General features: G+C 36.7%; 1 protein-coding gene and 1 long non-coding RNA gene across 3 annotated transcripts; both read right to left on the reverse strand.

The window, feature by feature from the left end:
• Positions 1–668: 668 nt before the first annotated feature.
• Positions 669–1,775, reverse strand: LOC114154075 (uncharacterized). The gene is made up of 2 exons (XR_003597472.1): positions 1,007–1,775; positions 669–962 (listed from the first exon to the last, which is right to left on the reverse strand). It is a non-coding gene; the product is annotated as an uncharacterized LOC114154075 (long non-coding RNA).
• An 879-nt stretch (positions 1,776–2,654) lies between these two features.
• Positions 2,655–27,863, reverse strand: si:dkey-178e17.1 (tricarboxylate transport protein, mitochondrial). Of its 2 annotated transcripts, none has more exons than XM_028032840.1 (9): positions 27,559–27,863; positions 14,546–14,653; positions 13,326–13,425; positions 7,493–7,631; positions 7,101–7,185; positions 6,831–6,935; positions 5,259–5,374; positions 5,063–5,136; positions 2,655–3,039 (listed from the first exon to the last, which is right to left on the reverse strand). In XM_028032840.1, exons 1-9 carry the CDS (start codon positions 27,668–27,670, stop codon positions 2,925–2,927), a joined length of 954 nt encoding a protein of 317 aa, XP_027888641.1. In that variant the 5' UTR covers positions 27,671–27,863; the 3' UTR covers positions 2,655–2,924. The 2 variants fall into 2 exon arrangements, with proteins under 2 accessions (XP_027888641.1, XP_027888642.1); XM_028032841.1 differs by lacking the exon at positions 2,655–3,039 and adding an exon at positions 3,046–3,660.
• Positions 27,864–27,949: the final 86 nt, after the last annotated feature.

The following is a 27,949-nucleotide window of genomic DNA, read 5'->3' on the forward strand; positions in this document are numbered from 1 at the left end:
TGATAAAAAAAAAAATCATACACTACCAATTTGAAAGATTACAAGAAACTGCAAATATTTGGAAGAAAACTAAAAAGGAAAAAAGAAACACTAAATTAATATTCACATTAGTGTGTGACAATGAGATTAAAATGTCAAGCAGCAGAATTTGAAAAACTGTTTTATAAAAGTTGAAAAATCAACCTTCATTGCACACACTAATAATGGGATGACAATACATTTGTAATGGACTGTGATGCCTGAAAGTTCAAACTTTAAGTTGCACCTTTAAGTTTTTTTCTTATGTTCTAAATTTGTCCGTACTGAATAATCTCTTTTATTAATTCTGTCTGTATATTTTGTCTTACATCTGAATGTCTGAACTAAGGGACAACAAATATTATTTTTGTTTTTCCTAATTTTCTCTGAGAAATTGCTAGGTTTCTCCTCAGATTTTAGTCAAACAATGTGTAAAGTGTGTGTAAGACAAGCACAGATGAACAGTACATTCACTCCAGAAATGTCTGTCCAAACTGGAATGAATAGCATCCTCTTTTGGTATTCCCTCACACTCTTATCTTTTATCAAAATCTGCAGAAACCAAAAGCACAAGACAACACACAAGCTGCTGAAGGAAGATTAAAAACACAAATCTTCATACAATGCAGGATTTAAGTACAGACATTAAGTACTGACAAAAAAAGGGGGCAGCATTTATTGCACAAATATCATTTTAGTCACCCTCACAGCCTAAACACACCTACACATACAGTACAACTTCTGGTACACACCGATATAGTCTCAGAATCACGTTATTTTAGACAACATTTGGCTACACAGAATACAACTGCTTTGTCAGGAAAAGCAGGAAAATAAAGATTACTTTCATAAATAATGAAACTAGGCTTTAATTTTACTACAATCATTACAGTTACACCAGTTAGGACTGTTTGCACATCACAAGTAAAACGAACCACAGACACCTCAGCTTTAAGACCAAGTTAAACATGAAATCACTGACAAATACCTCAGACAAAACTTTCACCATCGAACACATCAGCATTAAGGCACATGAGTGAGAACCTGAATGAACATCTGCTTTAAACGTGAACTGCTCAGGATTTAAATAAATCACACTTTTCCTCAAAGCAAACAAAACGATCTCTTCTTATGATTCTTCTGCTTAGTTTTACAAAAGTCTAAGAAATGTAAAAAGGTGAGACTATAAGTGGAAGTTTCTAAGGAAGATGGCTAGTTTTCCTTAAATTCTAAGAGTTCCTTTGGATTTATCTTGTGACACTGATGTGAGGAGCTTATTTTATATTTACTTGTCAAATTGTTTGCATTTTATATGTTTCTAATGTCTATTTTTGTTATTTCTGTTTACTTGTCTTGTCTTTTATGACTTGAAAGAGGTCTTGATCTAAATGGGTTTTAATCTGGTTAAATAAATGTTTAATTTAAAAGAAATTAATATAGTTAATATCCGTCTGAAACAGTAACAAAATAACTCAACATCAACTATTATTGGCACCCTCAGTAAAAATGTTGACAAAAAGCCTAAAAGAAACGGAAAAGTTTTCACCCAGCACTCTCTGTCACAGTTTTTTTTTTTTTTAATCTAGTAATAAATTATTTAAAAAGTAATAATTATGGCTTGATTCTTAATCTTACTGCCTAATCTAATGTTCTATTTTTTTTTTCCAATTTTCAAAAAATGGGTCTCTATGTCACATTACATTTACACCCCAGGGAAATATAAATAATAATTTCTGACTAGAAAGTTTTATTAATCAAATTTTAAAAGTAAAACATAAATCAAATAAACACTTTGCAAGAGTATAAGGGTTGCATTATTTAAAAAAATGTAATATGAGATTATACATTCATATATTCTGAGACAAAAGATAAATAATTTGATGATTTTCTTCATATCTTTTCCTGTTTTGCTATAATTCGGATGGTTTAGGACGCTGTAACTACTGCAGGCTCCAGTATTACAATTATTTTAAAAAATGACTGGATTGGGGTAATTCAGGTAATTCACAGTGAAACCCAACAGGTGAAATAATCTCATAAACATCTTTACAGCATTTGATAATAGAAATGCATGACATACTTAACACATTTGGTACTCTTTAACAGCAAATGGTCTTGATTAAATTTAACATTCAGCTCTTTATAAATACATTCACTTTTAATATTCAAATAAAAAGATCAACTTTAATATTTCATCTGAAATTATTTGAGTAATTTTTTTTTTTTTTTTTTTACTCTGAATAAACCTTCATTTGATTTTTGGCACAGATTTAATATATAGTAAAGTACGCAGAGATACTTTTAAAAACATATTTTATGCTATACTATATAAAAATAACTGGCATACTCTAAGTGTAAAATTACATTAATTAAAGGTCTATCTGTGTGCGTGGGGGTGCGTGTGTGTGTGTGTGTGCATGTAAACTTCAACCAACCGCAGAAGAGACAAAAGCACATCAATAACACCTAAATTATTGTTGCAAACATCATTAAAATAAATTTGGACAGACAGATGATGATTGGATTATGACAAAAATGAAGCAAATGCGTTAAAAATGCTGTTAAAAATAAATCTTAATGCCAAAAACACAGCTTTTTCACAGTGATTTAACTAATTTTGTAATCTTTCTAAACTATAAAAGACTCTTTTTCTTTGCTTTGTGAGGAAGGAGTCTCGGTGTGAAGTATAAAGGCTCTGCTTCACCTCCAGCTGTTCAGATATAAGCATCCATTCTGGCTTTTCTTTACTCCGGAGCCTCTGTTTATCTATATTTTGACTTAGAGGTCAGCATATGACACAGATCTACGTGCAGCCATTCACCCCAGTCTGTTCATAGCTGGTTTTATGATACAGATGAGATCTGGCAAACCTAGATCTGTGCCAGCATTCCTGCACAACCAGCAGCTCAGTCTGTCTTCCAGACAGTATTCAGGACCTTCACAACCTCCTCATAGATGATGAACACAATGGCTACATCCAGACACACACGGCCAAGTCGGGGAACGGTCCCTTTGTAAAAGCTATGGGCAAAAAAAGGCAGAAAAAAGTAAAATTACATTTTTTATCCACTTACATTTATCTTAATCTCTATGGTTTTGTTGATGCTAATCTAGAATATTTTGAAAACACACATTTCACTTTACATCAGAAGTTAAAGTACACTTGAAATAAGACCAAATTAGCTTAAAGGTAACTTTTCAGCTCAATTTAGGACCTCGCTTTAAGTCAATAATTCCTTAATATTTATTTTAAAATTCATTGTTCCACTAACAGATTTTTTCCAATTATGACAAGAATATTTTTCTGTTATGTAGCCTATAGGTGTAAATTCAAGCTGTGAGACTCTCTTCAGCCTACCAGCATCATCAATTACCACGCCTCCGCCTCAGCCAACCAGCACCAGATTGTTGCTCCGCTCCAGCCAATCACCACGCTAGAGCTCCTTCAAAAGGCCAAACAACCACGGATCCACCTGCTTCAGCCGCGCTTTCATCCTCCTGGACATCTTCCAGACTCCCTCCAGGCTCCTTCTTCTCCAGAGTCCACTCCACCACCAGTGTCCGGGCCCGGGGGAAGACTACCCTGAGCTTCGCCCAGAACCGATCATCCAAGCTCACGGTGATTCCCAGCAGACACGTCTTCTGCCGGTGTCCGAGCGCCAAAGAACTTTGTGTCAATAAAACTTTCTAACTGCTGCTTTTTCTCTGTGTGAGTCTCTACAGATGGAAATAAGTGAAATAATCTGCCAGTGGAACTAGTACTTTTTTATTAATATTGAAGAACTATTGATATAAAACAAGCTCCTAGATTTTACTGAACAGTCACTTCTACGTTTGTTTTGCCTCATTTAAAGTGAACTAAGATATTCATACTAGAAATTAGACAAAACTTACTTGGTAATATTTTGTGTTTTTGCTGTGCATTTAATTGTAAAATAAAGCCAGTAGTGGTTTTTATGCTGTTGTAGAAGCAAAACCTGGAAACCAAATGAGCTAAAAAACCAAAACTGCTAACCAGAACCCAGCCAGGGTCACCATAAGGGCAACCTGGGCACATGAACAGGGGCCCTTTGCACAAAGGAGCCCTTTGTGTTAATGGCGTCTTTGTGATGGTAGAACGAATATAAAATGGAAGCTTAGAATATTTGTCCAATCGGGTTAAAAGAGGAGCCGTTTCCAGCCTGGATTTCAGAATAATTACATTTGACAATGACCTATTACTGGCTAACGAAGTGTTAACTAGTGATTAAAATTGTGAACTAGATTTGATCATGTTTAAGACAAGTGAGCAGAAGAAAGTGAATTATTTTCACTGACTTAGGATCTTTTTATTTTTGCTGCTCTTTATCATTAAGGTGCAAACACATTTCTACTATAATAAGCCTTAGACATCTTTTTTCATATTTAGCAATATTCTACAGTGACTGTGGTGAAATGAAAGCACGGGTCTTCCTTCCATTATTACAGGCTGCAGTTCCTATTGTATTAAACTTTAACTTGCCTGTAACAGGAGCTGCACTGATGGCTAATACCACATTTTCAACACTTTTTTACTACTGAATAAATGTAGATTTTCTTCAAAAATAAAATAAAATCAGTGTGAGAATATGCTGCAAGAAGACAAATAATCTGGTAGATTGTTATTTTCCTCACGCAACTAAACCAGAGATGCTTTAAGGGAGATGTTAAGCTAAATTGTAGATTGAAACCCAGCAGAGGAGTCACATTATGATAGGTCAGTATTGGGTTAAGGGCTATTAAACAATAAACAGTGGTAAAGACAAAATAAGCTCTAAACGACAGAATTATTAGAGTGATGTTGCTTTGTTTTGAAATAATTTTGTTTTGCACAATTTCATTGTGACATGTACAACCTCTTGAAATAAACTCCACTGGATGGTCAGATACATTTGGGCTTTGATATACTGCAAACTTATGATAAATCCACATGTAATGGTTCGCCATGGTTTAGTGAGTCTGAGTGCCAAAAGCAAAAAGTAAGGATAAGAAACGTTATAAAACTAACAGATGACTGATTACTCACGCTGCCAGGCCTTCATATTTGAGGATCTTCAAAGCGCAGTCCAGTGTGCTTTTATATTTATGAGCTTCCAGACCCTTCAAAGGCGACAGCAGGATTACATCAAATAAGCATGATTTGTAACAATTTTCCAAATCTAAATTGAAGCAGAAGCAAAAAGCAGAGATCCTCTCCCCAGTGTGTTGCAGCCACTGTGTACCTGCATCCTTGTCTTGATGACGTCTAAGGGCGTGTTCCCAAATACACTGGCTGCCCCTGCTATTGCCCCGAACGCCCCGGTAATGATGGGATTAATAGTTTTGTTTTGGTCATCACCTAGTGGCAGAAAAAGTGAGGCATCATTCAGTGGACAGTTGTCTATTATCCAGACATTACACAGATAAAAGATTCTGAGCTGTGATGTTTATGTAGTACTTACTCTTGCTGCTAGCGTTCTCACTAAAACCAGGAAGATAGAGCACATAACGCCAGTTTTAAAGTCCCTACACTGGCTCCCTGTAGCTCAAAGAATAGATTTTAAAATACTGTTGTTAGTTTAGCACCACAATACATTAAAGATCTGCTGTTGTATCAACCTTCCAGATCTCTCAGGTCTTCTGGTTCTGGTTCTGCTCTGCATCCCCAGAACCAGAACCAAACGAGGAGAAGCAGCTTTCAGCATTTATGCACCACAAATTTGGAACAAACTTCCAGAAAACTGTAAAACAGCTGAAACACTGACTTCTTTTAAATCTCAACTAAAAACCCACCTGTTTAGAATTGTATTTGAAATGTAACCAATTACAAATTTATTGATGGAACTTGACTTAATGTCGTGTTTTGATTGTTGATTCTATGTTGCATTGTGTTTCTGTGTTTGTAATGATGTAAAGCACTTTGAAATGCCTTGCTGCTGAAATGTGCTATACAAATAAAATTTGATTGATTGATTAATTAAGCTTTAAATTAACACAAACACATTTGATGAATTTAATATATCCATACAGCATGAAATTCCAATTTTTTGTCACATTAAATTACGTTAATGTATTTATGTATAATTTTATGTGATGTGAAAGAAAAATGACACAAAGATTACAAATCCTTTCAAATCGAAAATCTTAAAAGTGTGGTGTGCATTTGTGTTCTGCCACTAAATAAATACTTTGCAAAATTTGCTGTAATTATAGCAAAAATGCTTTTGCTAAAATTACAGCTTTGGTTTTGCACATCTAGAAACAAACTCTAGAGGTTCAAACTGTCAGGTTTAATGAAGACCACCAAGTCTCAAATTCGTCAACTGGATTCAGGTTTGAACTTCTAGCAGCTAAATATGAATTGATCTAAACTGGTGGAGTTCAGTCGGTCCTCAAAGGGCAGCATCCTGCAGGTTTTAGACATTTCCTCGGTTCACCTGTGGATATTATTTTATAACCTAAACCTGCTGTAGATTTTTCCACAACCTTATAGTTGGCTTACAGTACCTGCTGTGTTCCTTGGTCTTCATGATGCTGTTTGCTTACTAAAGTTTTATCTCCACAGATTAGAGTGAAGGTGGCTGAGTACAAATATGTGGACATGGACTGTATTTTAAACCTTTGAAAACTATTTAGAATTGTTCCTCCACTTCAAAATAAAGCACTTTTTGTGTTGGCCTCTCACATAAAATCCCAATGAAACACAATGAAGACATTTAAGTGCGTCAGTACGTTTGCAAGGAGTGGAATTCCTCCTGCAGATGTTACCTTTACAAATGAAATTAAACACACAAACATTGTTTGCGCACACTGACCTTTGTACCAGTTCTTTAAAGACGTCATTACAAAGAAGCGAATAGCCTGGTTGGAGCCTTGTTTGAGGACCGTCGCGGTCAAACCCTGATATGTCCCTCTTAGTCCTGTTCAGAAAGAAAGACAGAGGTCAACAGAGGTCACCATCGCTCAGCTGTCCTCAGTTAATCAAAGTCAACAACACAGTTAACGTCAACAGTGATTATTCAGCTGCTATACTCTGAGTGTCCAGCAGAGGTCAGGTGAGTCGCAAACATTCAACACTTTTTTACCTTGTGACCTGACAATCTCTCTCACTCCGTGGAAGAAGCCCTTGTACTGGGGTTTGGCCGAAGTCTGGTCATGAATGAATTTAACCTTGGGAGATAACAAAGGGGACCCACAGGACAGAAAATATTACTTTACAGAAAAAACACACGCTTGAGGATGTGAAAACTGAATGAACGTTTTGTCTATTTCACAGACAAGGACACTATAAAAACTTTTCAGTAAAATTTGAGTTCAGGAGAATTAAATACTTTTGATATTCTTTTGTTGCCTCCCAACAGATTTACCGAGTAAAAACTCACACAGTACACAGACTTTTCATGTAACCAATTATTAGATGTCTTCAGCAAACAAATCAGCTCAGTCAATAAACCATAAACCAGTTTCTAATTAATACCTTAACGGTTTCCATGGGACAGACCACCAGCACGGCCTCCATGACGCCCGCACCGAGCCCACAGAGGAGGCCACGGGTGCTGTCCAGTCGGCCGTTCTCATCCTTCGCCCGGTTACTGAGGAACTCAAACATGCCGAACCTGACAGAGAAACCGCAGTGAGCATAAAATGTTAAATTAGAAATTCACCTGCAAAATGAAGTCCTGCTTTTCCTTCGATTCCAGAAAGAGGCTGTAAATGATGATGGTAGATTCATACAGATTATTTTAAAATGAGTTATGTTAACATATTTACAAGAAAAACAACTACACTGAATGATTCTTTTATCTTATATTGTGTTATATTGATTGTGTATGTTTTTCCGTATAGTGAATGTCCTTAGAATGTTCTTCATAATAGTATAGTTTATTTATTTTTATCTATGGCCTTTATTTTGTATTTGTTTATATTTACGCTTATTTTTATTTTGAATTTGTAATGCGATCTATGAATGTTATGAAACATATATTTGTTTATGTAGAATATGTGAAGCATAGATGAATGGAATTGCAAATAACAGGGATCCAAATAAATAAAAGAAAAGTTTGTTTCAGCCACTTAATGATGATGATTTTTTTTCTGTTCAGTCACTGTCAAACTTTGCTCACAGAAAATACTTTTTAAGACTGTCACCTTATTTGCTGTCTTTACAAAGAGCAGTGCATTACAATCTTTGCTCCCAAAATTTGCTTTTTTCAATCAGTTCAGCCACTGAAAGACAGATTTCCACTTCAACTGATGTAGGCTGATTGAAGACAGTAACTGCATGTATCAAGTCAAATGCAAACGTAATTCCAGTTTTTTCTCAAATATATTAAAAGAGACACAAACATTTTCTGTCAGTATCTGGTATAATTTTTCCTGTTTTAAGTCAAAAAAGTCTGTGTTTTGGAGTGGCCATCACAAAGCCTTGATCTCAGAACCTCACACCCTTCTCTGGAGGACTTACAGAGAAGACACCGTGACTATTAAGTTAGTTTTTGTTGTTATTTTTTTTTTTTCATGTAAAATAAAGTTTCCGTGCTTTAACAAGCTGTTTGAGTCAGAGAGAAAGAGTTGAGATGAAACATTTTAACTCTTCACTGTTGCACGTAAATCAGGATGAGCAAATAGAGAAATTATCAAGACGAAGATGGTCTGGGTATCATAAAATAGAGAGGAAGGATTTATGTAGCACAATGTCATCTGCTTACATCATTTCAGGTTAATCTCTGTTACTCTTACCACGATGTGTGCTGAAGGACGTATCATGCTTTTTGGACACAATGCTCAGCATAAATCTAGGTCTAAGGTTAGTAATACATCAGAAATCTGATTTGGCTGTCTAGTTTTAAATAATGATGTTACCGATGCATACAAATATTACAAAAATATAAACAAAAGGAAGTCAATCTTATTATTTTTGTCAGACTATGTGTTGAATTTAGTCCTACTCCATGCACTGTAGCTTACAGGAGACCTGAAGGTTTTCACATTAAAAGCTGGTGGCCAGTCTGACTTTTCAGTAGTTGAATAAAACAAAAGAAAATAGAAAACACCAACACATTTTTCATCTAGCTAGACGTAAACTGCTTCACCAAGACATTCTCCACATTTATGTATAAAACATTCAGTGGCCTCAAAACTGCATCTGCTCTTTGGCATGCCTCTGGCCCATCAATTTAATTTAAACTTTTCCTATTGTACTTTTATGACTACTTTCAATATTGGCTTTCTTCCAGTATTCCTGCAGATGTCATCATGGTTACAACTGTTTGTCTCCCATGATGGCCGGTGGGATTCTTTGGGCATCACTGCCCACCAGGAGCTAAACTGGCCCAACACTTAATTCCAACTCATATTTCTATAGATGACAATATGCTGAAAGTGCAAAACGTGTTGAAGGGTTTTGCTTTATTGTGCTGGCTGCTGTGTCTTCATTAAGGATGCCCCAATAAACCACAGCAGTTCTGCAAACAACGAGCGACCAGTAGCAGCTGCCGCTGAGGCCATTCCATACAGAAAGGTGCGGTTCCTGCATCTATGCAATCAGTGAACGTCGTGCCAGCGAGTCCGTTACGAGAAAGGTTATTTATAGATGGAAATTGAATTGTGGTGACAGCAGGACGCTGCCTGGTAGGCTTCCTGAAAGGGGAGTGGCAGGCCAGGTCTTAATAAATGCAATGTTTTCCTCTGTCTGCTTTCCTCTGTCTGCTTGGACCGTGTACCTGCCATCGTCTTTGCTCCAGCAAAATGAATTTCTCTTTGCTGGGCTCATGTAAGCCCAATTTTATTCTCCATCTGCCTTTCTGCTGCAGTAGGTTCCTCCGCTCAGTATGGCTCCACATCTGTTCATCACGGATTCAGACAGCTTTGAGAGGCAGGTTTTCTACTGTCAGAACTTCTCTCTTTACGCACACTAATGAATAAATATAAACAGCTTCTTAATAAATTGAGCACATGTCCACAAAAAGCTTCCTTTGACTCCACAGGGTGGCAGAGCCCTTATTAATTACCTCTGTGAATCAAACGCTGTTCATTAAAGGCTGCCAGGGAGAAATATGTCGGTGTCAGGCCTGCTCTTCTGCCAATTTACTCTGCTCAGCCGTTTAACATGTGAACTACACTTTATGGTTAAAATATGACACATCTTTTGGCCGACACCCGCAGTCAGAGATGAGTCAGCCCACAGCAGAGACAGAGCTGCCCAATCTTCATTAAAGGGACTTCCTACAAGGTCAGTTCCTGTGTGAGAAGAGAAGGTGAAGGATGAAAACATTGCAGTGGAGGGAATGAGCCACGAATGAAAGAAGAGTATCAGTATGAACGGGGAGTTAATAGGAGGAAAAAGCAAGTGGCTCGATTGGACGTCCATCTTGTACCTCCCTGGCAATCTTCCATGATGACACCGAGCTAATCAGCTAATGGGATGGAGGAGGAGAGTTGGGGAGGCAAAGGGAGTGATACAGAGGAGGATAAGAGAATAAGATAAAAATAGAAAGTCAGATCAAGCTGTGGCTAAAGGAAAACTGCCAATGTTGTCCATTAATCATATGCTTTGCCTGCACTGTAAAACATTTGAGCTGCTTTTAGTTGTGTCTACCATCTTCTACTCTTCAAGTGAAACAAATTTAGTGAGTTTTAGATTTTTAACCTAAGTTTTTTATTAATTTTGTCAAACCTCCAATGGTTATGGCAAGAGTCCTCCAGTTGAATAAACCAGAGTGTTTAGGTTAGCACTTAAAAAACTGTAAGAAGAAAACGACAGGAGTCTTTAGCTGGGAAAAGCAGCTAAGCATTTCCCACAATGCTTAGCTGCATGTTTTGTATCCTGAGATGAAAGTGCGTTACATGTCCTGTTTTATGTCCTGTTCAAATTAAATATTTTTGAGCAGAATTCATTGTGATGTTTCATAAAATTCATGATCAGATCCAACATTTTGTTTATGCAATTTGAAACAAGAATTTAAGTTATTCTAAAGCAAAATAAGTACTGCAGTTATTTTTACTTGATATTGTGAGTAAAATAATAAAGAAATGTGTGCTCTTTAATGAAGGGAGGGCAGGTTTTTCTTGCATATTGTTAAATAATTAGTTGGTTTAAATTGCAGCATTAGGATAAAACTCACAGTTCAAAATTAATGAACTTAAAACACAATGTTCAGACAACTCGATTCGTGTTGTTAAATCAACCTCATGGACTTTAATTTTTGAGTTAAAACCAAAACAAATTTTTTGTTGACTAAAATTATATTTTCAAGGCAGCATGAGGACTTTCTTTTTCAAATTAAGCCACATTCAAATATTTTACCGTGCATTTTAACCTTTAAGTTTCACTTATATTCATTTAGGTTTTTGGTTTAAATTGGTCTGAAGTAAGGGCGTACTTCCAGAACGGTGAAGACAAATGTCATGTTTTGGACTGCGTTGTATTGCAAACTGCAGCAGCACAAATTAAATACATAATGATCATCTGAATCATCAACTAATGAGCCAACGGAAGAGACGCACAGTACTTTCTAAAAGTTGCTGCATGCACTCTATGAAATTAGTCAGGTTGTCTGTCGACTAAAATATTCCTTGAAGAAATATTGGAGGACACATTTAGACTCACGTTTGATTGAATAAATCTGCAAATTTTGTGCTGTACCAGTTTTATTTCTATGTACTTAAATCCATAACTATATAGAGCAATGTAATCTGAATGGATGAAATTAAAACCTGAAGAGCTCGTAAATAATATTTGCTGTTAGTATTTCATATTTATATCCTTTATATTACATTTTTACAATTTTAAAAATGTATATCAAATAGTTTTGCCTGGAGTTTTACTGTTTATTTCCTCTTTGATCTGATTATATTTGTCATCCACAAAGAGTTTTAATTAGTAAATAAATCAAAACTAATAAGAGCTTAGTCTTGTTTGTTTTTGTCATGCTAGATGTGGAACTTTACACCTACATTTCCTACTTTCTTGCACAAGTCTTTACCTACATCTAATTTTATAAAAATGCAATAAATGGAATAGTTTACTGTAGAAAAATAAAAACAGCTCAATTACTGCTAATTTTTTTCTTATTATTAAAATTAGTTAACGTTTTTTACATTATATGGTCCCTCTCCTTTATCTGCTTGGATTCGAGCGGGTGCTGCTCTACAAAGAAGAAGAAACTGGATGGACGATGGACAGAAAAACAATGAACATCCAACTTGATTTGTTTCCTAAGAGAAAAATTTTCCTTCAAGTTGACAAAAACACAACCCCAGCTCCCTCTGTAAATGATGCTGAAAGCTGACAGACACATGTGAATATACACACACCCAAAAGCACACTCCTTCCCTGCTAATACACACAAACACACTAGAGTCTCAATCTCTGTAGCCCCATTGAGACCCTGTCTGAGTTTGAATGGCATCCTTGCTTCGCCTCACTGGGCCTGTCTCTCTATCATACAGACACACTCTACCCTCCAGCATACACACACACACACACGCACACACACACACACACACACACCCGCTAACAGTGAAAGAATGAGAGGAACCGACTGAAAAAATGAAACAAAAAAGCAACAACAAAAGCAACCGGCTTTGGTTTGTGACGTATGTGTGTGTGTGTGTGTGTGTGTGTGTGTGTGTGTGTGTGTGTGTGTGTGTGTGTGTGTGTACCAGGTTGTCAATGTATGTGTGTGTGCGTCCCTGCTTGCACAAGAGGTACGCGTGCTCATTTGTCTGCAGATAAATGTCAGTGGTGGGAAAAAAATAACATAATTACTGTATACTGAGCGCTAGTGTGGCATTTGTGCCAAGCCTTGTGGGTAATGGGCTGGAATAATTGGACTGGGTGAGTTAGACGTTTCAGCTGGGAAACCATCACAGCTTAACTGGTTTTGTTTTAATCAGCATATGTTCACTTTGTGAATTTAAACTTAGGGTTTTATATATAATTATGGTATTAAAAATGCAAATTTTAAAACATCTGAGGGGATTTCATTTAAATAATAATAAACACGTAAAGATACATAGAGTTTACATGTTGAAACAAGTTCATAAAGTTAGAAATGAAGGCTTAAGGTTTCGTTCTTTTGTGTCCAATTAGTAAAAGAAAAGGATATTTTATTCGATGTATAAAAACTACACAGAGAAAGCAGATTTACACACCAAATAGAGTCATTTCTGATTTTACTGACCTAAGAATTGTATAAAAAATGACTTTTAAACAACAAGCATTCTCTAATTTGTAAGGGAAACTCTTTTAAAGTTGATTAGGCATTAACCTTTTCAATATATTTGTTATTCTTCATTGTTTCACTCACCTGACTGCAGATTTGGGTATGGATCCATACAGCAGTGAGCTGAGTCCTCTGTAAAGTCCTTTAACACCGTGACTCTGCACTGTCTGCTTCACACAATCACCTGGAAAGAGACAGACATTCAGTCAATTAAGAAATTAAAGCAGCTTTCTACTTATCGTTCTTATTCATAGGAACCAGCTTGAGCGGTAGCACAGGAAACTACTGCAGGAAGCTAGTAAAGCTGCTTACATCAGATTTAGATTTATAAAATCCATGGGAAGGCACCACTCATTTGAGAATGAATGAGATAAGATATTTGGGATTAATTAATTTGGACTGATTTATGGATCCATGCTGAGTAAATTTGGAAAATTTGGTGAGTCTACAAGTTTGAAGCAAAGAAACATAAAGATAAAATCAAACCTACTTTGTCAGTGCTGATATGCTGACAATGAACGAAGACAAAAAATGTCTAAAAAGATATTTCTGATATAATTTCATTGACTCTACAGCAGGAGTCTTCAAATTCAGTGTCGGACCAGAGACACATTGAAGACCCATGCTCTTGTGTCTCCAAAATCTCATAAATTTTGTTAACCTGTTTCTCTTCTTAAATCTATGTCTCTCAGCTCCAAGATTAAAATACAGATCAATTTGCCCTTAGACATCAGTTCTGCTGCAAATCTCATTTCCAAAACTGAGGGAGCAAATTTTTATGATCTGTATTTTAATTTTGCCTCCTGGCATCCAAGGAGATGTTTTTATGGTCAGATTATTGCTTGTTGCCAGGTAGCAACCTTTCTGCTGGATAATTATTGTGCTCAGCAGTTTTCAGTATTGGTTTTGCTGATTATCTTCCTTTAAAATTGTGAATTAAAAACAACCACATGAAAGTCAGCGTTAGCACAAATTATTTTTATCCAATAAAACCAAAAGTTTTCCTTTCGACGCCAGCCCAGAAATCTGTGAGGCTTCATAAAACCAACAAGCAAGAAAAGCAACAGCTGTCTGAAGTGCTAATTAGCATCATCTCCAATCCTCAGAGTCCCAGCAGACATCAGCAGATCCTGGCTGTGTTTGTTTGCGACGTGAGGCACCGATAACAAGCGTGCGTGTGAGCACTGGGCTCTTCAGCCACATAAGCAAGCCCGGTGACGGCTCTCCAGAAACGGTGATGCACCTGAAGATGTCGGGAAATTAGATAATAAGCGCCAGAGAAAGGAAATAAGACGGGTGGATACCTATTCCTCTGTATTTCGGCGGGTTGGCCTTCTCGTCCAGCTGTAGCTGCGTTTTCACGTACTCTGTGGGGAAAGTGATGCAGATCTCTATGCCACCGGCGATTCCACCTGGGAATAAAGGCAATCAGAGTAAATACTGCACTGAGCACAAAATACAAGCCTGAAACTGAAAATAAAAGTGTTGCTGTTTCCTTACTGCCATGTTAATGTATTGTTCTTAAGCTTATTTTTTAATAACCAATTAAACAATTTATCGTACAATAAATTCAGTTTTATTTGCTGTTCTTTGTTGATATGTTTTACTTTGTTTATTTCAAATATCTTCCGGTTTCAGGATAACCTGTTAAAATGAAGTTTATTGATCTTAAAGCAATAGTGCAAGTTTAAGAAGGTAAATTTCCACTATTATGCCATTAGTCATTTTTTGCTAAAAGTTTTTTTTTCCCAAATCATCTTAAAAAAATAACTTAAGCCATTATTTTGTGATATTACTTGAAAATGATCTGAAAGAAAACAATATTTTCATTTATTGCAATAATTACTGGGCCAATTTCTTGGCCAGCAAAAATGTGTGATTGTGCCTTTAAAAAGAAAATACCATCCATTTACCTTTTTCACTTTTTACTACCTGAGAACCAGTTGAAAGTATTGCAGCAGGATCTCATAGGATTGACCAACACAAACTGGTGCTTAATTGTGAATGAATACGTTTCTGTCTGGATTTTTTTTCCTGGCATGTTGGATGCTACCTTAACCAAGCATTACTCAGCCCCCACTATGAATTACGTCATGGATCATTACAGTGACGCCACAAATAGCTTTTAGTCCATAAACATTAAAAGCGCCGCTGCAGAGGGAGAAAGAGTAATGAGGTCGCTGAGGATAAATCATCTGCTCCTGCAGTGGCTCAACTGGACCAAAAGAATAAGAAGGAATGTCATATGAAAGTCATACACCATAAGGCTGGCTGGGAAAAAATAGGAATAAGAAAATGAAATAAATGTGTGTAGCAGCAGCAAAGGTTCAGTTGGAAACCAGCCACAGCAGAGATGAGTCACATAGGAAGGAGGGACGGAGAGAGAAGGTTGGTATTAATTAAATTATCCTCTCAGCCAGTGGGGAGGGTCTCCATTACCTAGGCCAAGACCCTCCATTAAGTAAATGACACAGGAACAAAAATGCACACTAAGAGAGAAACACACACTTATTGTCTTCTTGAACATCATGCATTACAACTGCTGTTACACTTTTTCAAGCTGATAAAAAGATAATATTTTGATTATTTAAATCAACTAATGCGTAAACCTGATCAGTCCGGAGTTTGACTGCATTGATATTTTATAATGTGAGTTTAAATTTAACTCCAAGCTAAGCACTCATCCTGTGTCTCACAGTCTTTTATTGCTTAATTTAAATTCTGGACAGATACCGTAATGTGTCAGGTTGCATGATTGATAGAATAATGAGTCAGAATAAATTTAGGACCAATCAGAGCTCAGACTACTGTGTGTTATGAATGAAAATCTAAAATCACTACAAGATTACAATGACAGAACATTTTCTCAAGCTCACAAATCACTTTTAATTTGTCTCAGTTTTGAATGCAGCAGAAAATGAAAGAATTGCGAGATTTCTCACATTTATGCTCTAAGCATACATTGCTAACCTTTAATTTTTTCAAACTTAACTCTAAAAGTGGAGGCAACAACCGAGTTTATGTTGTTGGTTCATGACCTGCTGCACTCGATCTCAGACCTTCTGACTCATGTATCTCTACTACTGACACAGAAAACCCTGACTACTCTGACAGATCGTTTTTGGTGACATCTCCTCGTCCCAAACATTTCCTCCTACACAGCAAATGTGTAGGAAAATTTTTCTGTTTGTTATCTTCTTTGGCTGAAAAGTGTGGAAGTGACAGAAAAAATGAGTGGACCAACTCCGAGACACACACAAACACATGATCAATCCTCATCAGATGTGCAGCATCTGTAGGGCAGCTTGTCTGTCTTCCAGTTCATTTTGCAGCCTGCATTCAGCACAGATTCACACACACACACACACGCATGTATCTACACACGTTTACAGGTGACAGCCTAATGAGTCCAGTGTATCTGCCAAACATAGGTTACACAAGAAAAAATGGCCATTAATCTTCATCTGCAGACTCGCGTCCCTCTCCTAATAAATTCTCTATTTTCTTTCCTTCAGCATCATCTTCCCTCACTCTCCTGTTTCTCAGGTTTCCCAACATAATGCCTTGAAAATCAATACATCAACACAAACCTTTGACACTTGCTATTACAGAAGAAAGAAATTGCAACTCCAATGTGGAGAAATCCAGAGGTGGTGAAAAATATTACAGCACCTCAAACAAATCTGCTTTAACAGACACTTTTAAAGCTGAAATATCCACAGACTGAGTGTATTTTACATCAATCTGACACACACTGTTGGAGCGGCTGGGCCGTATGAAGGTAATGCTGTCGCTCTCTGACCAGACAAATAAAATGAACAACTTAATCAACAACCCTACCCTTCACATCTGGGCCTGGGCTCAGGCTACAGACAGACACTGCCAAACATACGTGAAAAACTGTATGAAATGTTTTAATGCATGAGCATAGAGAGTCTAATTTTAAAATCAGATCCATTAATTCTCTCCTGGATTAGAGCTCATATTTAAACATGTTCATAAAACTGGCAACAGCAGAGTTGGCTGCATAAACAATGTTGTTGTTTTTTTTGGTTTTGTTGTTTTTTAAAGCAATAAAACCTGTTAGTGGTGAGAATTTATCAGTGGGGAATGAAAGGTTCCATCTGCAGTCATTAAAAAAATCAAGTTAAAAGCAAAAAAAAGAAAAATCATACTAATCAGCTTTGGTTTTGTTTATACCAACATTTTCCAGGTACAAAAAAATCCATGTGCAACATTATTTACCCAACTGGACAACGGTTCAATAATTTACCAATAGTCTAGTATCAGGAACTGTGATAAAGTAACTCCAATAAATAAGGCAAGACATGAAACTAATTTATACACCACAGAAAAAAAGCAACCATCATGGCCTAAAAGTGTTTCACATGATTAGAAATTTAATAATCCATAACAAATAACAGCAATAGAGGACAGAAAAAAATGATCAGAACCACAATTAATTTTGCACATTAATTGTGTAATTTAAAGTCTGAAAAATAATCCAAAGTTAAATAACTTGCAATATGTGCCACGTTTTATATTTTTTATAGATATTCATCATACTTTATCCAAAGTATTTATCTCCCAATAGAAAGGCTGTTGTCTCTCATAGAAATATTGAGACAATATTGAAACATTAATATTATAACATGGTTTTAATAAATTTTTAATAATTATTGACTCAGTAAATTGTATATTTAATTAAATTGAGATAAGGGGAATGATTAAATAAGTTTTCACTTCTTCCTACTCGTTTTCAAACAAAAAAGTAGTGGTAAATAAATTATTTTGTTCTTGGTTATGAATGTTTTTTCTACCTTGCTGACAGCTTGTTTTCTTGTTTTTAAAAACCTGTTTGAGAATAAAGACATCAAATCAGATCAAATCGAATGGAATAATTAGCTAAACAGACATGAAGGAGTTGGTTGAAGGGAAGAACCTATCATTTGATGTTACAAAAACAGAGGTTCAAATTAGCAAAACTTCTGCTATTTCATTTTAAATCACCATTCAAAATAATCTCATCAACAAAAACATGAACAAATATATGATAAGTTAAAAGCCAGTTCTTTGCAGAACAGAGAGAAGCAAAGCAAAGTTGAGCCAACATGCATCCAGCTGACAGGGAGGATCGGCCCTGAAATCCTGCCCTCCCTGATGCTGAATATCGCTAATGAGCCTCGGACACATCTGTCCCACTATCAACTTTCCCTTTTCATCGGGATATAATGACAACTGAGCATCGAACAGAGGCCCTGCTCCAAATCCTTCAATATTTATTTTTCTGTGCAGCATGACAGAAAAGGGTTTTACTTTGCAAAACTCACATGAAAAGAAAAGACTAAAAACTGGTGTGTTTGTAGGTTTGCAGATATGCGAGGCGTCAGTTTTGCAGGAGAATTGAATATTAATCCTGATCATCTTTTATCTCATAAAAATCTCCAGCGGGAGGAACACAGCAGAGGAGGTCGGAGGGAAACTTGTTATGTCCACATAGGATCTGAGTGTGTAGCCAAAGGAATGATGCACTTCAAAAACATCAGGTCTCCTGTTTGCCTTCTGCAAAGATGAAAAGAATTATTCATCTGAAGCCTGGCCTTTCAGGCTTTCTCTGTCCTGAACAACACTCTCTAATTCAGCTGCTGATGCCTAATTACAGGCAGGATGTTGATTAATTTTACATGGAAACTGCTTAAACTGCTTACAGCCCTGCAGCATGGAGGAAACGGGCTGATTTACAAGAGGAGGACAGCTAAAGCTCCGGTTGTTTAGACCGCCTGTGCAACTAGAGATACTGCTGCAAGGCTTTATACTGGGAAGGGATGAAATGCTGTTGTTTTACATGAACAGTATTTATGCACCTTGTTAAGTCAGTGGTAACTCACAGACTGTTCTGGTTGCACACAGACTTTCTAGTCATGAGTTTGTAAAAACAACTAAAATAAAACTGGCATCAAGTGTCATCTATGAGCCGTTGTGTATTATTTTACTACTTTTAATTTTTTTATTTTGTTGCTGAATGTGGTGATCACTATATTTTGTATTTTGATGATTAAAGGTTGGCCAAATTATTCCAAAATACTCTCGCTGTAGCTTCTCCAACTTGAGGGACCCTTAAAACCAACATTTTTATCATTACTTTCAAACCATTTTAAAAAATATTGCTTTCTGAACATTTAGTTGTTCCAGAAAGCAACATTTGTGGTAAAACAAAGTATAATAGGAATATTTACCTTTTTCCTGCAGAGGGGATTTTTGGATGAAGTTAATTGTGCAGGTCTGCTCTCATCTATCTTGTTTTGGCACTTCTGCATCAAAGGTGATGTCTGATTACAAATATTATTCATCTTGATTGAAATTTTTGTTATCAATATTTACTGAAGCATATAAATCATGATAGGATAATTTCCCTGGAAATTAGGATACAAACAAAGCTTTTACTTTGCTGTTTTAACCTTAGTGTTCATGAGACATGAGACTGACCACACATCTGATTAAATTGTCTCATTCTCCCAATAAAATTAAAAAGACATTTTTACAGGCTTCTATCAAATCTCCGTTACTACAAAGAGCCAGTTTGTCTGAGCACTAAAGCACCACACTCATCAATTTGATTAAATTACCTAAACTATGTCTAACCCACTCCAACAGGAAGAAAATGATCGATGTGGCACTTTTCTACAGAGGCAGGTTTCCCCCACAGGACTGTGAGCTGCAGACGACAAAGAAAATAGGATTTGTCACCTTTAAAAGATTGTTGATGGAGACCATTTTTCAAACCTAAAGCGTTATTTTCTTTACAGGGAAAGGTAATAACTCGAAATTGAATTCCCTTCTATTATTTAGGTTTCAGGCTAAAACAAATATTTATATATTTTTATATATGCCATCAGTCATCAAGTTTCACAACGTTAATTTAATCCTGGTGAAGTGAGTTTCTAAAACTTTGCAGATTTATAACATTATTGCTGGAATATCAAGTCAAATCTTTATCACACATCATCTGTGACAAATCAAAAAATATTAAATAAAATGTTTTTTGTTTTTTTAAAACAAGAAAGAGTTTAATTAAACTCTATCGACTTAAATCTATCTTTATTTACAGTGAATGCTACATTTGTTGGTCCACCTTGTAGAGAGGATAAGATGTAAAAAGATTCAAAGTAATTCATTATTTTATTGAAGAAATGTCAAAATGAAAAATGAATGGATGGATAAAAGTCAGTGATAGTGTTACTAACATCGGGTGCTATTTAGAAGTTGTTTCCTCCTACCATCGCAAATGTAAAGATACCATTTTCTAGACATTACAAGAACTTTAACGGGAGCCATTTGCTTTGGTTAGACAAGACTGAGGCAGAGTTTTTCTAAACCTTCTGGTGGGTTTCATCTGAAATAGAGGACAAAAGGAGAGATGCAGCAATCTGATATTAATTAGCTGTATCAATCCTGATGTTGAAAAAAGTAACAATGTGCCCGATGGATAAATGCAGATCCGTTCAGTCTAATTCTATGCTTTGTGCTTCGAGCAACATCCTCCTTTATTATTTATTCTACAATATATTTAGAATTCCTAATTGCACTTTCTGAACCTTTTAAAATGAGGTTTATTGCAGTTTATTTCACATGTTTGACTGAGGTAGCCGACCTATTGTTTCTGTCACTTTCAGTTTCTTTATTATTCATTTTACTTTGGGTGTTCTCCTCCTAATTTCACTGACTGAACTTAATAAAGTTTCGATGTTTTTACAGGTTTGACCAAACTTGTGAAGCTATTAGAGTGTCTAAGTGTGCTGTACTGTTATCAAATGATTTTGTAATTCACTACATTTCTGTTTACGTTTTAAAAAAAGAAACGTTTTGAGTCAATTCAGGATTCTTTTTCTATATCGGATTGGTATCGGGCGACACTAAACCACGGATATCTGTATCGGTATCGGAAGTGAAAGAAGTGGATCAGATGAAAGTACAGAAAACTGTTGATTATTGCTCGGTGTGGTGGAAGAAAGTCATGCTGCGGGCCTGATACTGAAAAACTCTCAGAGGATGATTTAAAATACTGGGAATAAAGAAAAGAAAAAGAAAAAACTAATGGCCTCAGCTGGAAAACCAATAATGGGTTGACACCGGGTTTTCAGCACAATAATGATTCTGTTACCAGTAATTTTTTTAAACACCATTTCTATAGGCTACATGAGATTTTCCCAAAATAAATAAATCTACTCAGCTTATATGGGGAATTCTCTGCATGTTGCAATCCAAAACATAAGCAACTGCAATAAAATAGAAGTTCATCCGAGGCTTTCTCTTAGCCAGGGTTCTTACTAAATGTGACCAGCACTGTATATCTGCAGGTGCATCAGACCAACATCTAGCTGACAGGCTGGAGGAGGAGAAGGGAGTTGGATGGGAGACGGCTCAGTGATTTATTAGCTCGCCTCCTGGTGCCGGTGCTCAACAAGCAGCAGGGACAGCGCAGGGGGGAGTGGACTCTGTTTGCGCCGCCTGTGACGTGGGGAAACGGGTAATAAGCCAGAGTTTGACGAGCCCTCTGAGCCTGAGATGAGACAGCTACTCTGAAAACCCGACCGGCTGGCCTCAGGCTACAGAGACAGAGAGAGAAAGAGAGGGAGATCTATGAGGGGGGGGGGAGTGTGACAAAAGCATCAAATATTCCAGAAATTTGTTTTAAAATTAAAGGTCTTCCTCTCAGCAATCTTTCATGTGAAAAGCTACAACTAGAATCCCTCAGGCTTCTTATGGACAAAAACTCTCTTTTCCCTTCCCTCAGCTTCAGCCACCATCACTGGATGTTAAGACAAACCAATAGAAGCAGAAAGAGCTTTAAGAAAACGGAGCATCTCTCCTCCCAACCATTAACTGAGTGGCTTCTTTAATCCATTAAGGTCTGACCTTCTATCTCCACTTGCTTTGTCTTCATAGAGCTGCAGGGAACGTACAAGTGGCTCGTTTTGTCTGCAGAGAAATGCTGCCAACAAACACACACACCAGGCATAGTGCAAACTAGATTCCCTAGGATGGGAAAATACTTTTTTGTTCTGATTGTATAAACTGTCAGTTTTCCTGAGGATGATATTTCAACCCAGTGACACATTTTTACTCCCAAACAATTGTATCTTTCCAAAGAAACAGTTGCAGCGTTCCTACTGAAACAAAAAACTCATGACCATGACTTCTTATAATTAATTAGTTCCCACAAGTTACTGAGTTATGGTCACTATTTACTTATTTTTTTTCTCCCATGTCACCAGACGGGCTCCGTATGAAGACAAGCTGCTGCTGTGAAACTTGACAGGCAGGCCCGACTCGACCTTACTGGAACAGGGATCACCACCGGGCCCCAACCAGTCAGTCAGGCTGCGCCGGACTGACGGCGGAAAGCCTCTGCATGGCCACGTTTGCCTTATTCAGCCTTAAACCTGACAATGAGGGATCATTCTGCTGCAAACAGCAGCTTTTTAACATTAGAGCCCAAACATTTATTCATCTTTTAGAACAATTAGACAATCACAAAAATATGGAGAAAAGACAAAACATGTACAGAACCGTCCGTCATTTCTGACAAGCACTTTAGTAATAAATGCTCAACTTTGAAAGCCAAGAGTATCTAGAAACTAAATCCTATTGTCCTAAGCATGAATATGAAATGACATGCAGGCCAATTTTTCTTAGTCATAATTAAAAACCAGAAAGACAAGAACACATGCCATTCTAGTAGCAGCTGTGTGTTGATCAGGAAATTGCTCGTCCAAACTTGCCCAGTCAGACAAATAAATAAAAAGGGTAAAAAAACTGTAGCTGTCAGACAAGGCTGGGTAACGTTGTGCTCTGAGCAGGATGATAAAGTGGTTTGGGAGTCATCAAGTCTCCATGACAACAAATTATTTTGAGGCGTTGCTTACCCAGTAAGTGAGAGAAACTGCATGTGAAGAATAAATCTCTCTCAAGATGGTGTTTAACTTCATGAACTAAACTAAACACCATACAGTATATGAGTCATGAGCACAGGCTCCTCCAGTTTCCATCCTGGACTAAATATTAATCTTGGATTAAAGTGATCTGCATGTTATCAATGCAATGCTAATACTGGATTCCAGTTTTCACTTGTTGAGCCTTTTACGGTTTTTGAAGAAGCTCTTTTAAAAACTTAAAACATCTACAACTACTGGACTATCTTAGACTAAATCTTGATTTTTTTGAAGCAGTTTACAATTTTGGTAACTTTAGTTTGTTTATAACAATTTCAGAAAACAGCAGCATAGTGACTTGTTTGGCATTTTTGACCACAGATCCAGTTCCACCTGAACTTAAAGCTCCCTAGAGACCAAACAGGAAGTGAAATTGACCTGATTCCCTGACAAACCAGAATATTGATCAATAAAATCACTAAAATCTATGCCGATCAATGAGTGATGTGGAAATTTAAAGCATCTAAATTCAATATAAATATGTTAAACAGCTTTGCTATTAGACTTTTAAAAGCTGAAAAAGAAAGAAAAATATCTTTAAAATAAAGTCTAAACATATTTCCACAAGTCATTTTCCTTTTATTGTATTTGTCCAGAACTTATCGCTGACTAAAGCAAACTTTTACTTTTCAAAACTACATACGAATGCTGTATAGATCTCTGAGGAACGCATAGTTTGCACAATATTACATGTGACTGGACAGACATGGCTACATGTTGCTTCCTACTGAAACCTGCTTTATCGTCGCTCAACTGCCTGCAGGAGACAAACTCACCCAACAGGTTTCAGGATTATCAGTTATCTGTTGGTAAACTCCTGAAACATTGTTAGAAAATTATTACCCTGCTGCATGCTTCTGTATGTTCAGCAGATTTTCTTTAGCTAGTTTGCAACAGTTTGAAAAACAGAAAACTGAAAGAAATAATATCTCCTTACCACCAATTCCTGCACACTGATGGTAAGCTGGCTGAAATAAGGCTGATTCTTAACTTAGAGGCTGTTTGGAATTATTTCTGGTCACAGAAATGGTGTGAAAACTAGCAGAGAAGTTGTTTTACTAATTTTTTGTTTGGTTGGTTGTTTTATTTTGTTATTTTAGTCTCTCTAGTTGCAAGAACCTTATACTGGCTCAAGCCCTTTTCAGGTTTAAATATTTTTCCTAGTTTTATGTGCATGCAAGCTTTTGATGGTAATTATTTTTTACATTATTGTCTCAGAGGAAAAGTAAATTCAGAATGAGTGTGATAAGTCCTGTTTGGAGCCAAGAGGAGTTGTTCTTGTTTTCAATCAGAAGAATTCAGGAATATGAAAGATTGAGAAAGTGACGTTTGGCAGAGCACAGAGCTGAAATCAGCAGAGCGCTGCCAACCTCAGCATGAAGCCTCGATAAAGAGGCACCTCAGAGAGGTTCTTCATCAGCTGGAGCTGCTGCAGCCTGATCATCATCATCATCACACATGGAGGTCGGCAGCCGGAGCAGGGGAGGAGCGCACAGGTCTCTGAACTGATTAATTACAGATACGACTTGAAACATACAAACATACAACCTGCGTAGCGCTGAATGATAACAGCTGATGTAATTCATTTATTTGATTAGCTAAAATACTTGGAGCTTTTTTTATACCGTTTGATTAAACCTTTGTCTTTAAAACCAGTTCTTCTGACTTTTTGATAAATATTGTAGTTAGAACTATTTTAGCTATGATTTATAAGTTTTAAAGATGTATTCTGAAACTGGCAAAGCAAAAATTTACTGAAACAATATATCCAACTAAGGGTGTAGCAATAAGCAGTTAGTTTAAATGATAAATTAAAATGAGCTCGATAATTTCCATTTTGATTATTAATATTTTTTTAAGGGTAATTTTGTTTGCAGAGACTTTATAAGCCATTTTATTTATGGTCTTGGTTGTTGTGTGGTTTTTATTTCCATTTTATCTCTTGTTTTTTGTTGCCATGTTGTATTTTGGATAATTAAAACACTCCAGATTCAAGTGTTAAGTGTTCTTTACTCATTTAAATTTATCGGCCTTTGAGAAGGAACATTTTCACAATAAAGCTAGCATCAATATGGTATTTGAAAATGGTCTCAAAACAATAATATTGTCATTTATTGCAATAATTTCTGGAAAAATGTATTGCCCAGAAAAATAGGCCTATATCCATCTATAAAATAACAAAATATGTTAATGAGCTGCTTGATTTTTGCCAAAATTTGTAGAAAAAAAGTCCAACATGCTGAATGGAAAAAGACGTTTTGCGTGAATACACAGGAACCTTTTTATTAAAACTGAGAAATAACACCTGGCATTGATGTTAAAGGGTTCTTTGCTGATTCATAAAGTTAAGAAACAAAAATTCAACGTCTGATTCGATCATGTCCTGTACATCACTGCATCACTCTGCTGCTCTAATGGTATTATGTAAACCTGCACAGGAGGAAAGATGAACAGAATCCCCTGCAGGTTGGACCGAACCCGGACAGCAAGGAGGGACGAAAGTAGCTGAGCTGTTACTTAAAAATCCTTTTCAAACATCTTCAATTTAGGCTGGAAAACAATTGTTATTTCTCCTTTCTTTTCTTGTTTTTAAATCAGCTTATCTATCTGGAAACGTATCATCTATCTTATCTAAGTTTACAACACACTAAACAACAGTTGGCAACCTAAAAATTTATTCGCATCATAAATTGATTGTCTTGAATTTAGCAAGTACTAATAAATGCTGTTCAGACTGCAGGATCTTGTTTCAGGTTTTTAGTGGTCACAAAAATGTAAAGCACTGCAAAGCAAAGGATGGATGTTGTCCCATTTATATTTACAAATAATCTGAAAATATGGATGCATTTGAATTCAATCCCCTTTACTTTTATACTGGTTGTACTGGAGACATCCAGTGCAACCAGTTGTTTTCAGATCTCACCTAGTTATTAACAAGGTCCACTTGTTTGTAATTTAATCTGAGTGTAAAACCAGCTGCTCTATGAAGGCCTCAGGTTTGTTGGAGAACATTAGTGAACAAGCAGCATCACGAAGCAACACAGCAGGAGGAAGTTGAAGGGAACTTAAAAGCAGAGTTAAGTTAAATATGAATATCCTTCGATTTTAACATCTAACGGATGTTCAAAGCAGGAAATAAACATCCATAAGTATGGCACAGTTGTGAAATTACCAAGTCGGCGACCCTGAACCAGGAGTGTAAACTTATTTTCATTTTGGCCCACATCAAGATCAAGAAATGTCTTTAAATGTGGCAGAAAGTATTGATAACCCCGTACAAACTGTTAAACTAAAGAATATGAAATTATGTGTATATAATCTGGAATTGTACAGACAAAACTGATTTATTGATCAAATAATATTTGAAAACACAACTATAATCTTGAAGGTGCCATTTCTAGAGAGGGCCACATAAAAACTTCTGGTGGGCCACATTTGGCCCACATGCCTTCAGTTTGGCACATGTGAGTTAAACTGGCAGATGTAGGGGTCAGATTATATGTAAATGTTATGGCTCATGTCGTACGTATCATCCCAGCGGTGGCTGAATCATGATGTGGGAATGCTTTACACCAAAGGGGGCAGGGAAACGGAGCAAAGTGAACGAATGGAGCAATAATCTAATCCTGGGTAAACATGTGGTAACAGCTGCATAAGGCTTCACACCTGGGTGGAGGTTCACCTGCAACGCTAAACATGCAGCCAGAGCTTTAGATCAAATGGTATTCATGTGTTAGAATGGTCCAGTCAAAGTCCAGACCCAAGTCTGAGAATCTGTTGCAAGACTTTAAAATATATATTCAGACACCCTCCATCTAATCTGATTCCACTTGAGCTTTTTCAGCCGTTTCATGTATGAAGCATGCATTCTGAGACATGCCTCACAATATCTCTAAAGTTAAAATAACAGAAACAATTAAATACTGTTCTGCCATCACAAATATACGCTACTTTACGTTGATTTATTGTTTTAAATCCCTTTTAGATTCCTTAAATTTTGTGGCTGTAACATGTAAAAGTTCAAAAAAAAATTTTAACTGTATATGAAGTCTTGATTTCCCCAAAAGGTCCTCAAGAAAAGCACATAATAAATATTAGTGACTTCTCTTGGAAATATAACTTTCTGCTTTGCTTTTATGCCAAGTTAAATTACATTCCTTCCAGGATTTTCACACTTAAACGCTCAGTTGTTCAACAGAGCCGGGCTTAAATCAAAGTATCTAAAAACTGTGCTCTCCTTTTCTACGACTGTAACTTTTCTGTAAACTGTAAAACCTCCGGTATTCGCCACTTTCTCCCCCTGCGCCAGATCGCCATGAACTCACCTGCCAGAATTGCTTTTCCAGGATGAGTTAGTTTCGCTCTTCCAGCCGGAGCCGCTGCCGCCAGACACCGCGGTCTGCAAAGGGGGCTGAAAAATGCGCCTTTATCCTGCATGATTAGACAATAAAATCTAAAAATAAAAATAAAAAATACTTGCAAATCTAAGGATGGAGTTTGTTTTTTTCGTAGACAAAACAGATTTTTCTCCTCTATTTTTCTTTTTTCTGTTGGTAAGGAAAAGCACGCTGTCGCTGGTGCGCTCCCTGGCTGCAGGTGATCTGAGCTGCGCCCGGAGAATCCCGGATATCAGGAGTGACTGTGGGCGGATACAGTCAAGGAAGTTGGAACCGACTATTTCCAATATCTGTTGATTGTCACCACGGAAATGTCCTC

The sequence above is a fragment of the Xiphophorus couchianus genome, chromosome 12 (assembly GCF_001444195.1).
Source record: "Xiphophorus couchianus chromosome 12, X_couchianus-1.0, whole genome shotgun sequence".
Classification (NCBI taxonomy): domain Eukaryota; kingdom Metazoa; phylum Chordata; class Actinopteri; order Cyprinodontiformes; family Poeciliidae; genus Xiphophorus; species Xiphophorus couchianus.